This window comes from Ziziphus jujuba, chromosome 11 (genome assembly GCF_031755915.1).
Source record: "Ziziphus jujuba cultivar Dongzao chromosome 11, ASM3175591v1".
Lineage (NCBI taxonomy): Eukaryota > Viridiplantae > Streptophyta > Magnoliopsida > Rosales > Rhamnaceae > Ziziphus > Ziziphus jujuba.
This window is the reverse complement of record NC_083389.1, coordinates 6,997,988-7,015,994: the sequence shown is the minus strand read 5'-3', so window position 1 is coordinate 7,015,994 and position 18,007 is coordinate 6,997,988. Positions and strand designations below refer to the sequence as shown.

Below are 18,007 nucleotides of genomic sequence, written 5' to 3'. Positions count from 1 at the left end.
ATAAAATCCCTTAGAAAACATATGCAATAATCATTAGTACCACAAGTATAAGTAGCTCCTTTACATTTTTCAAAAAACAAAAAAAGTAGCTTCTTTTTATTTACGTACACTAATAATATTAGTACATAGTAAATTGACCTATCCAATTGTTGTCGTCGTATTAATTATTGGTATATCATAAAATTAGTGCCCCACTAATTCAAGTCTACAGCACTGGCATGCAACTGACATAACCAAATATAGGTAACTGATAACTGATGGAGTTATCTATTTTTCTAAATTAACTTCTAAAAAAAAACGTATGCCTTTGTTGAATGTCGTGTTGGTTTAGGATTGGGGTCTAGTGTATAATTGTTCAGTAAGAAAATCATGCAAGGCAATTAACCACATTTTTATTAGCTCAAAACTCGAATAGTAAAAATAAAGTTATATCTTATCTTCGATCCAAAAATATGTAATTTTAGAATTTGTTATTTTATTACAAAAAAATCAAATAGTCATGGCTTAGCTTACATTTTCACTACATAATGGTGAAATAAATACCTTATCACGGGCAAGTGCCACGTGGGTAGACAAGAAAAAGAAAAAGAAAAATAGTGTACACTAGTGAGTTACCATAGCAAAACCCATATGTATATTTTTTTAAGTTTTCTTAATTAATGGGAATTGCTACCACCTTTACTGTCCCACTTTGAGATAAAGCAAAAGCAGAGAAAAAGCAAAGAAAGAAAAGAAAAACATAAAAATAAAAAAATAAAAAAGAAGAAAGAAAAAGCAAAGCAATAAAGAAAGAAGAGAAAAGAGAGAGAAAGGAAGAAACAAAGACAAAGGCCTTCTGAAAACTCCTCCATGATTATTCAAATTCTCTCTCAAAAAACAAAAAGGTACAGGACCTGCTGGATTTTTCCTCTCTTCTAGTTCTACTACTTAATCAAGTGTAGAAGGAACCTCTCAAAGTTTCAAGTTCTACAAATTAAGAAGACTCTTTGATTTCAAGCAAGAGAGATAGAGAAATTAGACGGCAAGGCAATGAATAGAGGTGTTTTGCAGAGCTCGCCGGTGCAACAAATGATGGCGGCCGGAAACCCTAACTGGTGGAACATCAATAACATGAGGCCGCAACAAACTACCAATCAGCCTTCTTCAGCTCTTTTGCCTCCTCCAAATCTCTTCCCACAATTTGCACCACTTCCCACTTCTTCTTCTTCTTCATCAAATTCTTCTTCTTCACTTCCTGTTCCTTCTTCTTGGCATGACAACCAAGACCTTCCTGAGTCTTGGAGCCAACTACTCCTGTAACTCTCTCTCTCTCTTTTTATTTTTGCATTGGCTTCTGATTCAAAAATCTATATATGTATACAAATATATATATGCTTGACTTATTGTATACGTCTATATATATATATATATTTGGTATATACATATTAATTTGGCAAGTAATTTTTGATGTTGCACTCTCTTTGTAACATACGGTGAAGCATTGGAAGTTGATATATGTGTTAATGTTAATTAGATCAAAGTTTATGATTAATTTATCGGGTTTTAATTTTTTTTTTTTTTTTTCGTTTGGTTGGGATATGATGATTATTATTTTAGGGGTGGATTGGTAGGTGAAGAAGATAAGAGTGGTATGTTGAGCCTGCAGTTTCTTAATCAGGTTAGGAAGTTGGAGAATTGGGAAGACCAAATGCTAAGCGGCCAAGGCCACCAGACACCAAATCCAAATAACAACAACAATAATAACAATAATGCTTCTTCTCATGTCTCTGTTAATGTTGTTGACGTGAAGCAAGAACACTCCCCAACTAGCTATGTCTATGGAAATGGAAATGATCAAGATCATCACCATCAATTTCAGACCTCAAAACCACCCACATCTGCTGCTGCTTGGTCTCATCATCAAATAATGGCTTCTTCTGCTGCTTCTAATTCATCTCCAAAGTCATCATGTGTCACCAGCTTCAGCAGCAACATGTTGGATTTTTCTAACACCAACAACCACTCTGATCATGTTAGACATCCTCCTCCTGATCGATCCTCTGAGGTAATTCATTATATATATATATATATATATATCAATTATTGATAAAAATATAATATAATGGGTTCTAATTAATTTTGATTTCAAGGGATTCTAGAACTAATTACTTTTTCAAACTTAATTTTTTTTTTGTTTTTGGGAGAAAGATAAAGTGCTAGCTATTTGAGTTTTAATTAAGATCAGCATCTAGTAAAGTCAACAAACTGGATTAAGGGTTTTATTTTTTATTTTCAATAAAAATAAAAAGAACAAACAAAAAGAAAGAGCTAGTTCTTTTATTATTACTATTGTTAATAGCTTTTGGGGAGCGATTTAAGTGGTTTCTTTAATTAATTTACTTGAGTAGATCGGTGATAATGATTCTCCCTAAAATATATATATATATAGATATGCTAAACTAGATAATATTATCAGCTTCTTTTGAGCTTTCTTTAGGTATCAAATGGTTTTACCAAATTAAAGAAGCAAAAGACACAGCTTTATATGTGTATAGTTGCATATATTAAAATCATTACAGGTCGATTATCATCATGATTTTCTTATCTTCAATTTTTGTTTTATTTTTTTGAAGTGTAACAGCACTGCAACTGGTGGGGCGCCATTGAAGAAAGCTAGGGTTCAAGCTTCTTCAACCCAATCTACCTTCAAGGTAATGTATCTGAAACTGAACATTATAGCTGAAAAAAACCACATTAATTACTCTACCCCATTTTCTTCTTTTTGCATTTGCACGCGCGTACAAACACACAGACATATATATATATATATATATGGTGTAGTTGTAAACTGTTGTCTTTCTTGGTTTGTCCATTTTTCAATCATAATGATTCTTTTTTTTTTTTTTTTAAATATCTTACTTTACTCATTTATATCCACAATCTCCACATCTTATTTTGTGTCTTTTAATTCTCTGCTATCAAAATCCAGGTGAGGAAGGAAAAATTAGGAGACAGAATTACAGCTCTGCACCAGCTAGTTTCCCCCTTTGGGAAGGTATACATAACATAATATTTATCAGAACCAAATTAAAATTAACTCTAATATTTAATTAACAAAACCTTAATTAAAAAAGAAGTTAAATTAGATTTGGCAGTTGAAAATGGAACCAAAAAAACAATATAAAAAAAAAAGTTGGTCTTTTTCTTTCCATCAAGAAAGCTTCTTTTACCATTTTCGTGGTGTTTTAAATTATTGTTTATTATTTTTACTGTATAGTAGTATATAGGTAGTGCAATGGATTTTCTTTTCACTTTATGAATTAAAGAAAAGATGGAAATATGACTTTGGAGGGGGTTGTGGGATGGTGGTTTTTTTTTATCTTTTGCAGACTGACACGGCCTCTGTCTTGTTAGAAGCTATTGGGTACATCAGATTCCTTCAGAGTCAAATTGAGGTGATGTTTCTTCCATTTCCTTTTTATTTTTTATTCCTTTTCACCAAACAACTATGAGACTCTCCGCTTATGCCACACTGTTAAAGTTCCACTTCTCCAATGTTCCTTCCTTCACATTTGTATAAATATATAAATATTATTTTTATTATTCTTTTACAAGTTTTTTTGATAATCTTTTTCTTTTTCTGTTGTTTGCAGGCTCTCAGTTTACCTTACTTGGGCAGTGGATCTGGAAACATGCGGCAGCAACAGTCAGTAAGAAAACTATAAAGACCCATTTTTTTTTTTTCCTCACTTCCCGAAGCATCACTTATATATATTCTCTTTCTTTATTTTTCACTCTTGCATATGCATGTGTATTTTTTATGATTAATTATTGGGCATTTATTAATTAATGATTGCAATTTCTGTGTTTTAGGTTCATGGAGAGAGGAATTGCATGTTTCCTGAAGACCCTGGTCAGGTACATTTTCATACATATATATATATATATATAATGTAATATATTTGCTTCTTTTTTTTTCTTTTTTTTTTTGGATCCGTTACCTCCATAGTTAAAGGGGTGTGGATCGGGAACATAGTAAAAACCAGTCTTTCAGAAGGCTTCAGTTAATTTATTCAACTTTTAAACCTACCTTTGTACTTGCAAACATTTATTAAATGCAACAATGCTATAGCAGTACTTTTAAAGATTCTAATATTCTTAATAAAATCAAATTTTAAAGGATTTTTTTTTTAACAAAAATGTTAATATACGTTATTACTTTAATTAATTAATTTTTCATATGTTTTGTTTTGTATATATATAGCTGCTGAATGACAGCTGCATGAAGCGGAAAGGAGCTTCTGATCATCAGCAGGTACTTCATTATTATTAATATATGATCATCAATTTCTTCTTCTTCAATTTAATTTCAACATGAAGCTGAGTCTTAAAAAATTATGTCTCAGGATTGCAATGAGGAGCCAAGGAAGGACCTGAGGAGTAGGGGGCTGTGTTTGGTTCCAGTGTCATGCACACTTCAAGTTGGGAGCGACAATGGAGCCGATTATTGGGCTCCGGCTCTCGGCGGCGGTTTCCGATAAGCTAGGGCAAATGCAGCGGCAGCACATACATAGATGATGATGATGATGATGATGAAAGAGCTTCAAGGGAATTAACGATATAACATCATGAGCAGTCACTCTGCTAAAGATATAAGGCTGATTGCTCATGATGCTATACACCATATTATATTATTCTTCTTCACTAGATATCTTTGATTTTGTGCTGGTGCTTTGAATTTGGATCAAGTACCCTCATCAGATTAAAAACCTACTCTTCCCTCTCTGATTTTTAAGCTTTAATCTACTACCCCCTTCTCTCTTGGTTTCTTTTAATTAGCTGCTGCTACAATGCTGTTCATGTATATGCAGTTTTAATTTAGTAATGACTAGTCAATTTCAATTTAATGCTGCTTAATTACATATTTTAATTTCAATATATAGTTGATTTGCCTCGTCATGCATGCCGTTTCTTATCTGGAAAAAAAAACTAAAAATGTTCATACTGAGCTCGTCATGAGAGCATAATTACATGAATATTAATTTAATTTAGCTTAGGTTTTATTTAAAACATGGCCCAAGTTTGACTTTTGTCATTTGCCAACTATCGTACTCTATGGTATGAGCTACTCTATATAACCATGCATGCAGAAGAAAGAACTTGAACTCACTAGATATATCTCTCTAACGCAATCCTAATTAATTTATGGATTTTCAATTTTTTTTTTTCCCTTTTTAATTCCAATGATCATCCTAAAAGGAGACAAAAACCGTTTATAATTCAATGTAATTTCACATGCAAGTAGCATTAATAGTAGATCATATTTATATAACTATATTACGTAAAGTGGGAATCTTATACAAGATATCGTGGACTTTAATTCTAGTCTAAAATCCTGTGTAATAGAATTTATTTAATATATATATATATATATATATATAGCTAGAGAGTTAAAACTATAAGCGATGTACAAAGTTGAAATAACATTATCGTAGGGAAGGAAAAGGTCGGAGGGGCCGTTGGATTTTGCCATGGTTGGCAATGGAGAGCCTGATTGTAAAATTGAACTTTGGCCTTCTCTGTTTCTTTTGCTTTGACAAACTTGTACATAAGAATATAATGATAGGACCTCTGGCTATATTGTTTGATTGTGCAAAAGATTCTGAGAAGAAAATATGAGAACAACAAACAATTCATGTTTGCTTGCTTGTATAGTGGGCATCTCAAAGAATCATATATATGTTCAGATACAGAGAAACTAATATCAAATATCCCAACATTTGGGTCCCATGCATGCATGCCCAGTTCCATCCTAGTATCATTCCTTAGCATATTCATGATTCAACACGTGTCATCCATCAAGGATGCTATCACACCTACCTATCGAACATGATAATGTGACATGATTTTTTTGTTTTCATGTGCATGTTTTTCACAAAGTTTTTATTTTTACATTTCAATGATTCCTACTCTGAATTCTTAACATCATTGAGAGTGTTTTTAGCTTTTCAAAACCTTCTTTATTTCCTTAATTCCCAAGTTAAATATATAGTTATTTAAACACAAGCACATAAATTCGTATTTCTTTGATTTTTAATCTCTTATCCTAATTTTCATTATTCTGGTCTGAGTGCGTTTGTTTGTAACAATATTGGGCACAGTATTGTGCTTATCAACCTTGCCCTTGAAAACTGGCTGAATATGGGCCTCAACAAACCGTTAATTGTAGCCAATATGGGCCTAAGCTGGGTCTAGTATTCTCTTGAGTTTCTTTGTTTAGACCCAATATGAACAAGATGAGAGTATCGGTATTTAATTTTTTTTTTATTTGCAACACATATCCCATTCAATATATATATATATATATATATTTGCGCATTTTGCAATATATATACAAGGTTTTTTTTTTCTAATAGACATAAAAGGCATTAATTCGATAAATTTTTAGGGAAATAAAAATTAAAATTAACTTAAATATAATCAATTACTATTTAATATGTCAGTAAAATCCCGCCAATGATATTCACTTGTGACAATGATTTTAATTTGATTTTAATTTTTTTATTTGCAACACATATCCCATCAAAAAAATATATATATTTGCGCATTTTGCAATAAGTATAAAAGGCTTTTTTTTTTTTTGGGATAGATATAAAGGCATTAATTCGATAAATTTTGAGGGAAATAAATGAATGGGTTAATGAAACTTTACTCCACTCAATAAATAAATAAAACTTTACTCTCCCAAATTGTTCTTCGTTTTATACTTTTTCCCCTTTAAGTTAAACTATTAGAATTATCATTTTATCTCTTAAATTTATAGGTCCCTATATAATATGATGATTTTTACTTTGGTTCCTAAACTATTTTTTTGTTGATTTTAATTTCTAAATTATATAAATGTCACATTAGTAATCTTTTCGTCAGTTTGGCTAACAAAAGTGGTATTTATTATTTGTTAAAAATTTATTAGATCTCTATTACGATTGGTTCCTAAACTATAGAGCAATTTTCAATTTAATCCTAAACTGTTTTTGTTTCCCTCAACTTGGTCCTTAAAAAATTCCAATCCTACCCCTGACTAGCAGAGCACATGAGCTACTTCTGATAGTTAAACTGTCAAACTGACGGAAAAACTATCGATGAGACATTACATATGGTATAGGATCACAATAAGTAAAAAATTAATTTAAACATCAAAGTCAGAATTACTTTATAATCGAGATCAACAGTGAGGAAGGAAAAAAAAACAAAAAAAAAAAAAAAACTTTAAGATCCAATCAAACTCCTACTTTTTGGCGGCTATCCCTAAGATTTGACCAGAGCTGCATTTATATCCACTCGTATAATATAGTCATATTATTCGATTTTCTAACTTTCCTTCTTAAACGACTATTTTGATGTACACAAGCAAGCAAGAATCTTCAAACCTCAGTATATTGTCGTGCACGTTAGGTGTCACATAATTTCTTGACTTTGTACGTATAAAATAAACACAAGCGAACAATCAGCCTTGTTATATATCAATGCTTGTATATGGAAATATCTATCTAAAGCATTGAAACTGCGAATATTTTGGGAAAATATTGAGAGAGAAGAGATGGAGAGGCATTTGAAAGTGGTGGTGATACTGAGTTTTCTTGTATTGCTCTTGGGGATTAGCACTAGTAGCAGAGCCCATGCTGCAGTTTCTCAGTTTACCATAAGAAAGATTGATAAAATAAATAAGGATGGTCCTTATTTGGGTATTGTAGTGCCAAATACTTTTGAGATGAACCCTCTTCTGCAATCTCCAAGCTTTGAGGCAGATCAGAAGCTTCCCTACTTGGATTTTTCAGGTATATATCCCGTAAGCTATATATTCTTTTCATATTTAAAACAGAAGCTAGCCTTTTCATTTTATATTATGGTTTCTTTTTATCTATCTATGTTATAAACTAAGCAGTATTTCTCTCCTTGAAAATATATATAGGGGTTCTTATCTATACTTTGTTGGAACTTTTCTTGTTTCGATATTTCTTATTTGTATTCTAAATAGTTGATTTATCTTCGGTGGCTCATATTGTGCTTTCCGATCACCTAATGTTTTACTTTTTCTTTACTTTTTTGCTCCATAGGAAGAAGATTTCGAATTGGTGTTTTGGAAAATAAAAAGGTCATCATTGTGATGACAGGATTGGGTATGGTACGTGGAATTATTTGGATTTTCTTTATTCATATAATTTCTTTGAATTAATAGATAGTTCTATAATTTCTACCCTGTTTTTTAGCTTAATGCAGGTATAACTACACAATTATTATTAAGTCTATTCGAGGTGAAAGGTGTTGTACACTATGGAATTGCAGGAAATGCAAATCCCAAACTCCAAATTGGAGATGTGACTATTCCTCAGTATTGGGCACACACAGGCCTATGGAACTGGCAGGTAAAAACAAATCAAAATAATTAGTTAATTTTTTGACTTTGAGTGTATTAAAACAATGAAATAATTGGGTACCTAAATAGAGATTTGGAGATGGAGCTGAGGATGAATTAGCCTTGGAATCCAATGGAGACTTTACAAGGAAAATTGGGTACTTAAAATTTTCTGACTTCAACAACCCAACCAAATCTTTTGTTCCAAATCTTCTGAACAATGTTTGGTATCAACCAGAAGAGATTTTCCCAGTTTCTGGAATCCCTGAAGCTAGACAGCATGCGTTCTGGGTCCAAGTTGACCCCAATTACTATGCGGTTGCAAAGAAACTAGAGGTATAGAAAATGGATATTCTAGCTTAACTATTTGCTTGTTTTGTAGAAACTATTTCTTTAAAATTGATTTTGTTTATCTATATATATTTGGAGAAAAACAGGATTTGAAACTGGGAAGTTGTGTGAATCAAACTTGCTTGCCAAGATCACCAATTGTGGTGAGAGTGAAAAGGGGGATCAGTGCCAATGTGTTTGTGGATAACAATGCATATGGGCAATTCTTGAACTCCAAATTCAATGCAACTCCAATTGACATGGAAAGTGCAGCAGTAGCTTTGGTCTCTGCTCAACAAAAGAAACCCTTTATTGCAATTAGGGCATTATCTGATTTGGCTGGTGGTGGTTCCTCTGTCTCCAATGAAGCTACTATCTTTGCCTCTCTTGCTGCTCAAAATGCTGTTGACGTTCTACTTAGATTCATAGTCTTGTCCTCTTCCTAGTCAATTCTGTTTTCTGTACATTCTTCATTTTGTAATTCTTTAGGATTGAGGTTTTGGATTCCAGTAACATACATATTTGCACTCCTTGGAGATTTCATCATTATCTTTTTCTTTTGGTTTTGATTCAATCAAAAGAACATGACAAAAGATACGAATTTACAAAAAAATGGATGATACAAAATAAAATATTCAAAAAGTTAGAAATACAGTAGAAGTAGATGACCATTGAAAAGAACGATCCTTGGAAGACTAATTCAAATAAATTTTTTTTTTTTTCCTTCTTCTTTTTTCACAACCAAAGTTCATCCAACTTCCTTCAAGAGTCACTGTGCCCACTGTTTATGGTTTCGAGTCATGCAACGTAAGGGTTTGGGTAGAAGTTCGGACAGATTTGTATATAAGTATTCTGATTAAAAAAAAAAAAAAAAAAAATTCCTTCAAGAGTTCACTGTCATACCTTTATACACAATTACTGTTTCCCCAAAGTGCTCTCCATTTTCTAATGTCATCAATTTTTTCCCTATACTTTTTTTGAAAAAAAAAAAAAGGAAAAAAACTTCTATATATGTGTATGCATATAAAATTCTTTTAAAACAATTTAGAAACAAATAAATAACAAAGTCAACATATATTAATGAAATTTAATTTGGCTGACAAATTTTAATTTGGTAATATAAAAATAATTATGAAATTTATATATATGAACAATGGAAAAAGGTAAATGGAATGTGCTGTGATTGAACCAATATGCGATGAAAATGACAATGGGCAGAACAAAACAAATGCTATGCCATGGATTGATGATGAAAATGGTGTCACATCTAAATCTAAACACATGTAAACAAAAAAGGGTGTCACATCTAAACTAGTATTGATGATGAAAATGGAATATTGATTACGGATCCACAGAATGAATTGATAACTCCACAAAACAGACTTAGGGAACTAGAAGAATGTAGGCTACAATTCCCAAAGTTTTACCATTTAAATTATTTGATCGCCAAGTGGAACAAGCTTGTAGTGTGTAAACTACAAACTATGCCATCAGCATTTGAAGCCGGCCAGGCCTGCCAAAAGGGCCAACTTGGATTTGGGCCTCGCTGGCAGCACAAGTTTTTAAACCGGTTTAAATTACCAAATTCACCTTACTTAAATTCAATATTTAAATTGACCGACTTTATGCCAATATTTTTATTTCGATAAAAGCGAAAAAAATTGCCATTTTCATTCGAATTAAAACCACAGCCCTGGAGTTATTTAATTAAAATCTCAAAGAAGATTTCCTCTTTAAAAAAATAAAAAAAGGGTGGAGGTCAGGGAAGTCATTTTAAATGGCCGTCCCCGTTGATTGGCGCCAGCAGGTAAATAACGGGTATTTCCGTTAACAAGAAAGAAAAAAGTGAGCTATTTCCCTCCATATCCCCTTTTCAATCCACTCCACTTTCTACCACTTCCACCACCATGAACACCACCACCACCACCACCACCACTTCTGCCATCGCCACCGCCACCCCGTCGTCACAAATTCTGGAGCACACAGCGGCTTTCATATCTGAAACCCTGTCTCAGATAGATCTCCGCCAGCGCCTCTACTCCACCCTCCGCTGCAAACTCCCATCCTCCCTCCAAACCTCTCTCAAACCCATAAACCTCGCGGCCGAAACTCTGGAAAGCGCAATCTCCACGGCTAGCCCCTCCATTCGATCCTTTTCTCTCCGCCGTGCCGAAAAGCTCATCCTTTCCCATCCACCAAACCCATTCTCTTCTCTCCTTCTCTCCCTCATTTACGGGCTCTCCCGTCGACCATTGGACGCCTCTCTTAGCCTCCTTGATCTCTTCCAAACCGACCCTTCATCGGCTCGCTCCGAAATCGCACCCCTAATCTTCCAGGAGCTTTTTTTAGTCCATCTCCTTCCTGTCCTGCAATCTTTGAACCAACAAAGATTGCTGATTTTGTCTTCTTCACCACCAAATGGGGACGATGATAAGGATGAGTATTCGATTTGTGATGAGTCGGTGGTGATTTCTTGTACGAAATCGCTGTCGAAGATGAGCGATGATCAGGCTTCGGAGCTGAAGGAGTTGGAGACCAGGTACGAGGCGGTTGTTGATGAAAATTGCAAGAATTTGGCCAAGTATTTTAGACAGGTTTTGGAGAATAAAAATGGGAATGAGTTGATGAATCCGCCACCAGTGATGTTGAACAAAACTGAGAAATTTCGGATGGTAGAATACACTCGGGAGCAGAGGATTGGAACAGGGGAAGAACTTGGATTTAAAAACGGACGGTATAATGTAATGTAATGTATTTTATTAATTTTTTTTTCTTTATTTATAATTTATAACGCTAACGTTGCTTTATTAGCATTATTATATAATATATATATATATATATTGACTAAACTTCTTTTTTTTTTTTTTTTGGGAGTAAGAAAACATCAAAGTTTTTATTTGTTTATATATTTTTAGTTTTTCCTTTTATTTTGCGTGAGCTATTCTCAAACAAGTTGGGTTTTCAACTTTTGCTCCATCCTAGTCCCCTCTTCTTTTCTTTGTTTCTTCATTTGTCTCTTTCATTGCTTTTGTCATCTTCCAGTCCCCACTTTTTTTGACCCTTTCCTTGGTCGATTAAAGTATCTATTTTTCTTATATATATATTTGCCCGGATTTTAACCCAGAACTTAATACTGTTTTGACGCTATCAAATAAGCCAAACCAAAAAGACCAAGCATTTGTTGGGAATAGTTCTTTTATTAGGATGGGTGTTGGTTTGGCCAGCTAGCACGTTTTTCAAGTACTAGGCGGCATGGCATTTTATGACATCAGTATAAACAATTTTTTTTGTCATATTAAAAAAAAAAAATTATAAAAGCACATAAATTGTCTAAAATTTTTGTCATAAGATTCTATTCACCAAATTTCCAAAGGTGTCTGGACGATGATACATACATTCAGGTTAATGATACAAAATTTGGCCAATTCAATTATGGTTAGGTAGTGCAGCATCTTAAGCATTAGTTGATCGGATACACTCTTTTTTATATATAAAAAAAAAAAAAATTAAATAGTGATTACTGTTATGAATTTTATAAAATAATACAAATTCTATGAATGTTTTTGTTATAATCATTTTTAGCTTATTATATATTCTATTAGGAAAAAATGAATTGACATTGAAGCTTATTATCATAATGATTCAATCATTTTCTTTTGAATTAATCATATCATCAACAGTTATTCTCCACCTTGCAGATAAGGGGAATCCATTTTAGTATTTGGTGTTTCAATTTTAGGATCTTAATTCAATTTTTCATAATTATGTTTTTGCTTTTTTCCTATTATGTCTATGAGTGTGAAACATGGCATAAGTAATGGACTCGAAAATTAGAAATTTCTTCCCAGTTCATGCCGAGTAGGTTTCTTAAATGACTTTTCTTCCAATTTCTGCAGCCAATATGGTCTGATGGAGAAAGGTCAGTTGAATTTCTGGGCACCAGCGGCAGCAGAAAAGTCAAGTCTCCACCATTTTACCCTCAAAGAGTGTCTCCTTATATTTTAAAAAACCATACTTCTTCCAAGAGATTGACAACACCTCCAAATTCAAATTCAGATTCTGAACCTGACTTCTTGTTGGACAATAATTCTGTTGATTCTTCTTCTTCTTCGGATTCTGACGCCGAAATTGAGGTAATTGTCACTAACAAGAAAACAAATTTACTGCTGGTCTGATTTCCCTATGTAGTTTTGTTTAGTTTGTAATGCTTTGTCTGTCTTGTAGGAAAAAAACAGAAAAATGTCATTATTTGAGTCTAGGCAGAGAAGAACACAGAAACAAAAGCAGCCTATTTCTGGAGAATCTAGTTGGTATGTGTCTGATGCGGTCTTGGAAAATAACCAATCGTCATTATATTGTCTGGTGCATTTTCTAAATTTTTTGCATTCTTATTGTTCCTTAGTTCTCCAGATCGTCAGATGGCTCATTATGATAACCCTCCTGGTGGTGGAAAACATACACCCCCAAAGGACTTTGTGTGTCCAATTACTAGCAATCTCTTTCATGATCCTGTAACTCTTGAGACAGGTCAAACATATGAGCGTGTAGCGATCCAAGAATGGCTTGATAGAGGTAATTCAACATGCCCAATTACGCGCCAGAAGCTGCAAAACACCCAACTTCCTAAAACAAACTATGTGCTCAAAAGGCTGATTGCTAGTTGGCAGGAGCAAAATCCTGGTTCAGCTGTAAACCATTCTGAAAATCCATACCCAGTGCCGGAGCAAATGACGAAGCCAATAGTGCCTTCAACTTCTCCTAACAGTGTTATAAGCCGAGCCACCATTGATGGGACAGTTGGTGAGTTAAGACATGCAATCAACAATCTTTGTGTGTCAGAGATTCTTAAGGAGTCTGAAACTGCTGTTCTCCATATTGAAAGGTTCTGGAAGGAAGCAAATATAGAAGTGGATATTCAAGCTATGCTCTCAAAACCTCCCGTTATCAATGGATTTGTGGAAATCCTTTTCAATTCTGTGGATCCCAGGGTGCTGAAAGCCACTGTTTTTCTCCTTTCTGAGCTGGGGTCCAGAGACAAGACCGTGGTCCAGACACTTACCAGGGTTGACTCAGACGTGGAATGTGTCGTGGCTCTTTTTAGAAAGGGGTTGATGGAGGCTGTTGTTTTGATATATCTGTTAAGAAATTCCATCATGAACCTTGTAGAGATGGACTTGGTGCACTCCTTCATATTGGTTATCAAGAAGAAAGAGGAGGACTTGCTTAAAATGTGCATAAAGCCTAAAACAGCTGCAGTGCTTTTGCTAGGACAGATTTTTGAAAGCAGTGAAGAGGAATTAGTCTCTTCTATCATTAACACATTGATTTCTGAAAAAGCAATTGAAAGTATTGTCGCTAGTTTGGAAGCCGGATGGGCAGAGGAAAGAATTGCTGCAATTGGGATTCTATTGAAATGCATGCAGAAGGAGGGGAAGTGCAGGAACAACATCGCTGACAAAGCACAGATAGCTCCTGTTTTGGAGAGTTTCATAAGTGCAGGTGATGGAGATCGGTTTAAGATCATTTTCTTTTTATCCGAGTTAGTTAAGCTAAACAGGTATACCTATCTTAGGATTAATTGTGTGTATTAGATCCAAACTTGAATGAATCTTTGGACTTGAGCCTACCTGGTAAATTTTGAACTTTTGTGTGATCCAGGAGGACTTTCAATGAACAGGTCCTTCATATCATAAAAGATGAAGGTCCTCTCAGTACCATGCACACCCTCCTTGTTTATCTACAGACAGCTCTTCAAGATCAATGTCCTGTTGTTGCTGGTCTACTACTCCAACTTGATCTTCTGGTTTGTAAAATATTCTCTTTCTGCTACTAAATTCTAGAGATTTATGAAACGTTATAGATCCTTCAACGAATCAAGTTTCACAATCTTTAATAACACAGAATAATTATTGCATTGAATTACCAAATATTTAGGAAAATGTTTTGGTTCCTTTGATACTTTTGGTAAGTTAACAATTCTTGCTTTGGTCTGTAGGCTGAGCCAAGAAAAATGAGCATATACCGTGAAGAAGCAATAGATTCTCTCATTTCATGCCTTAGACAAACCGACTTCCCTACTGCCCAAGTAACTGCTGCTGAGACAATTATGTCATTGCAAGGGAGATTCACCATCTCTGGGAATTCTCTTACAAGGGCTTTCCTTCTTAAACGTGCTGGTCTTGACAAAACCTACAAGAGTCTTGTGCGGATGGATCAGCTTAGCAACTTTTCTGCAGAAGGAAAAGAAACTTTCCTAGTGAGATTCTTTGAAAATACTCTTTTGTATTTCCTAGTCTACTTTTCTTTCTTTTTCTGCTTGCTTGTTTGTTTTTTCTGTGATGATTTCTGTGGTATCATTTCCTTATTTTCTTCATTTGTTCAATTGGCCTCAACAGGAAGAAGAGAAGGCGGCTGATAATTGGGAAAGAAAAATGGCATCTGTTCTAGTGAGCCATGAGTTTGGTCTACTCTTTGAAGCTTTAGCGGAAGGCTTGAAGAGCAAACACGAAGAATTATCTTCAGCATCCTTTGTATCAGCCACATGGCTTGTGCACATGTTCAATGTTCTTCCTGACACAGGGATACGAGGAGCAGCTCGGGTCTGCTTGCTGAAACATTTCATATCAGTACTCAATTCATCCAAGGACACTGAAGAAAAAGCCCTTTCCATGCTTGCATTAAGAAGCTTCATCCACGATCCTGGTAAGCAGAATCATTGGGAGGGTGGGTCATTTTGGAGTGATTGTGTCTTTTCCCATCCAACTTAAGCAAAAACCCATCACTTCTAGCATTTCTTACAGAATCTCCAGATTGGCTGTATAATCTAAACCGTATTTGGATCCAAGTAAATTGGTGAATTTCTATGGAAAATTGAACTGATGATTTCCTGCTTTATTACCATGATAAATCTCTTTTACCATTTACTTTATGGGTCTTTACTCTTTACATGTAGCATGTAGATCGATGTCTTCACCGAGAATTGACCATTACTGGATATTGTATTTCAGAGGGGATGCGTGATCTAACTTTCTATATAAAGGATATCTTGAAGGGTCTGAGAGAGCTTAAGAGATCTACTCCCTTAGCATTTGAGATGCTGAAAGTTTTCTCTGAAGGGCAGGACTCTAGTTCTGTGAGTTTTTGCTATATTCTTGTAAATCAATCTTGCACCAGAAAATTGCAATGCCATGACAATATTTTCCATTTGTGTTTGCCAATAGGAGCTGTGGTGTCATAAAGAATTGGTTCAAGTAAATTGCAGTGAGAACGGAGAGGTGCTGTCAATAGTTTGCTTCAAAGATAAAATATTTTCTGGCCACTCAGATGGAACAATAAAGGTAATAATACCTAACAGTGTAGATTTCTTCTGATTCAAATCTACCTGGCAATTAAGCCTATAATAATCTCTATGATACATTTAAAGGATTGTGCAAATTCAATTTTGATGGGATTATGTAACCAGGTTTGGACGGGTAAAGGTAGCATTCTTCATCTCATACAAGAAACTCGAGAGCATAACAAAGCAGTCACTAGCTTGGCAATTTTGTCAGCAGGGGAGAGACTTTACAGTGGCTCACTTGATAAGACTACAAGGGTATGCTCCTGGTATACGGCTTTTCCAACCTCAATGTGATAATGCATATTTCAAACTGAAGTTTCCTTTCTATGAAGAGCAGGTCTGGACCATCGGCAATGAAGCAATATATTGTGTACAAGTGCATGATATGAAGGATCAAGTTCATAATTTAGCTGTTGCCAATACTGTTGCTTGCTTTATTCCACAGGGCATTGGTGTTAAGGTATTAAATAACACTGTCAATTCCTTTCTTCTCAAAATATTTCTCTGTTGTTTTCCTGTATTACTTGTTTTTCATAGTTTTTCATAGTTTTTCATAGCTGTAAGAAATTTCAATTGCTGGACTATTTGGTTTATTATATGCATGTAGGAGAAGCAAGTTTCATTAATGTGCGCCTTGCCTGCATTTTTTTTCTTTTTTTTTTTTTCTGTTTAAAACTTAAACAGGTGCATACTTGGAAAGGAGGATCCAAATTGCTTAATGGAAATAAATATGTGAAGTGCTTGGCTCTCGTACACGGGAAATTGTACTGTGGATGCCATGATAGCAGCATTCAGGTAAGATTTTCCATTAGTGTGAAAATTGATTTGGCTCACTCAAGATGTGATTGTTTTCACTCACCATTCTGGTGATCAAACTTCTGCAAAATGTTCAGGAAATTGATTTGGCCACCGGAACACTCAGTACCATTCAAGGGGGTTCTAGAAAATTACTTATGAAAGCAAATCCTGTCCTTGCCTTACAAATTCATGCTGGACAGGTATATGCAGCCACTTCTACCTTAGATGGAGCAGCTGTGAAGGTAACCCCTTACCTTAGATTTGATTTTTATGTTTTTTTCATTGTTAAGAAATCGTGAAAAAAGTGACTATCACTAATCTTTAGAAAGTAGTAAAATGGGTTTGTCTGAAAAACTGGTATAATTTGGTTTAGCATAACATGGAAACCATTCGGCTGGTTGGAGTCAAATTTTCTCTCATGTCTCACATTTATCGGGCAGTAACTAAGAGTTTACTGGTTTTTTTGTGGCAAGATCTTTAGCACTTCAAATTGTAGCATGATTGGATCATTGACAACTGCAATGGAAGTACGATCTATGGCGATAAGCTCGGAACTCATTTACTTGGGGTGCAAGGGAGGAACAGTAGAAATCTGGGGGAGGGAGAAGCAGAATAGAATAGACACACTACAAACTGGTACAAACTGTAAGGTTATTTGCATGGCTCTTGACAGTAATGAAGAAGTTTTGGTGATTGGTACTTCTGATGGAAGAATTCAGGTACTTCATTCTTTACATAGAAACCACATACAAGTTCTTGACATAATAGTAAGAAAAATGAAATCTTTTGGTTTGTAAACTGACAATCAAAAACATGTTTTTTCCTGCTTAATTTTCAGGCGTGGGGACTGAGCTAGGAAAAATAGGACCTCCTAAATTTTGGGAATCAATTTTTTGCCAAAAGAGAAAATGAAACTTATTTCATGGCATCTCTCCAATTCTTTGTATTACCTCTATGCTGCAAAGCTATGAGCATATGTATAATCTTCACAAAAAAAATGTACGTATATATCTCAAATGAAAACAGAGACATCCTCCATATGGAGGCCATTCAATTGTATTGCCCATTTTCCGTTTTGTATATAAATTTGGAATGTTTCTGAAACACTTGAAAGACGTTACAATTAGAATTTGAAAACATATATA

The 18,007-nt window shown here is 34.4% G+C and overlaps 3 protein-coding genes across 5 annotated transcripts; all 3 read left to right on the top strand.

Moving 5' to 3' along the window:
• Positions 1 to 705: 705 nt before the first annotated feature.
• LOC107431890 (transcription factor bHLH68) lies at positions 706 to 4,917 on the top strand. 2 transcript variants are annotated; one of them, XM_048465959.2, is made up of 9 exons: positions 706 to 1,295; positions 1,597 to 2,044; positions 2,613 to 2,690; positions 2,969 to 3,034; positions 3,369 to 3,434; positions 3,633 to 3,685; positions 3,853 to 3,897; positions 4,244 to 4,294; positions 4,386 to 4,483. In XM_048465959.2, exons 1-8 carry the CDS (start codon positions 1,030 to 1,032, stop codon positions 4,248 to 4,250), a joined length of 1,029 nt encoding a protein of 342 aa, XP_048321916.1. In that variant the 5' UTR covers positions 706 to 1,029; the 3' UTR covers positions 4,251 to 4,294; positions 4,386 to 4,483. The 2 variants fall into 2 exon arrangements, with proteins under 2 accessions (XP_048321916.1, XP_048321915.2); XM_048465958.2 differs by having other exon boundaries at positions 708 to 1,295; positions 3,633 to 3,689; positions 4,386 to 4,917.
• Positions 4,918 to 7,490: 2,573 nt separating this feature from the next.
• Positions 7,491 to 9,274, top strand: LOC107431781 (bark storage protein A). The gene is made up of 5 exons (XM_016042772.4): positions 7,491 to 7,817; positions 8,097 to 8,164; positions 8,250 to 8,405; positions 8,486 to 8,731; positions 8,833 to 9,274. Exons 1-5 carry the CDS (start codon positions 7,580 to 7,582, stop codon positions 9,169 to 9,171), a joined length of 1,047 nt encoding a protein of 348 aa, XP_015898258.3. The 5' UTR covers positions 7,491 to 7,579; the 3' UTR covers positions 9,172 to 9,274.
• A 1,098-nt stretch (positions 9,275 to 10,372) lies between these two features.
• LOC107431976 (putative E3 ubiquitin-protein ligase LIN-1) lies at positions 10,373 to 17,968 on the top strand. Of its 2 annotated transcripts, XM_016043033.4 has the most exons (15): positions 10,383 to 11,466; positions 12,622 to 12,858; positions 12,950 to 13,035; positions 13,128 to 14,282; positions 14,384 to 14,528; positions 14,721 to 14,981; positions 15,121 to 15,427; positions 15,733 to 15,857; positions 15,946 to 16,062; positions 16,188 to 16,319; positions 16,402 to 16,524; positions 16,749 to 16,859; positions 16,958 to 17,104; positions 17,336 to 17,581; positions 17,701 to 17,968. In XM_016043033.4, exons 1-15 carry the CDS (start codon positions 10,633 to 10,635, stop codon positions 17,716 to 17,718), a joined length of 4,044 nt encoding a protein of 1,347 aa, XP_015898519.2. In that variant the 5' UTR covers positions 10,383 to 10,632; the 3' UTR covers positions 17,719 to 17,968. The 2 variants fall into 2 exon arrangements, 1 of the variants encoding a protein (XP_015898519.2); XR_003058062.3 differs by lacking the exons at positions 16,958 to 17,104; positions 17,336 to 17,581; positions 17,701 to 17,968 and having other exon boundaries at positions 10,373 to 11,466; positions 16,397 to 16,524.
• The last annotated feature ends 39 nt before the right edge of the window (positions 17,969 to 18,007 follow it).

Excerpts from the sequence above, each read along its gene's own strand:
- LOC107431976 (XM_016043033.4), top strand. The coding sequence starts at position 10,633 with ATGAACACCACCACCACCACCACCACCACTTCTGCCATCGCCACCGCC. Across the intron at positions 11,467-12,621 it reads TTAAAAACGGACGGTATAAT|CCAATATGGTCTGATGGAGA; the intron begins GTAATGTAATGT and ends CAATTTCTGCAG. Across the intron at positions 14,529-14,720 it reads TACTCCAACTTGATCTTCTG|GCTGAGCCAAGAAAAATGAG; the intron begins GTTTGTAAAATA and ends TTTGGTCTGTAG.
- LOC107431890 (XM_048465958.2), top strand. The coding sequence starts at position 1,030 with ATGAATAGAGGTGTTTTGCAGAGCTCGCCGGTGCAACAAATGATGGCG. Across the intron at positions 1,296-1,596 it reads TCTTGGAGCCAACTACTCCT|GGGTGGATTGGTAGGTGAAG; the intron begins GTAACTCTCTCT and ends TTATTATTTTAG. Across the intron at positions 2,045-2,612 it reads CTCCTGATCGATCCTCTGAG|TGTAACAGCACTGCAACTGG; the intron begins GTAATTCATTAT and ends ATTTTTTTGAAG.
- LOC107431781 (XM_016042772.4), top strand. The coding sequence starts at position 7,580 with ATGGAGAGGCATTTGAAAGTGGTGGTGATACTGAGTTTTCTTGTATTG. Across the intron at positions 8,406-8,485 it reads CAGGCCTATGGAACTGGCAG|AGATTTGGAGATGGAGCTGA; the intron begins GTAAAAACAAAT and ends GTACCTAAATAG. Across the intron at positions 8,732-8,832 it reads CGGTTGCAAAGAAACTAGAG|GATTTGAAACTGGGAAGTTG; the intron begins GTATAGAAAATG and ends GGAGAAAAACAG.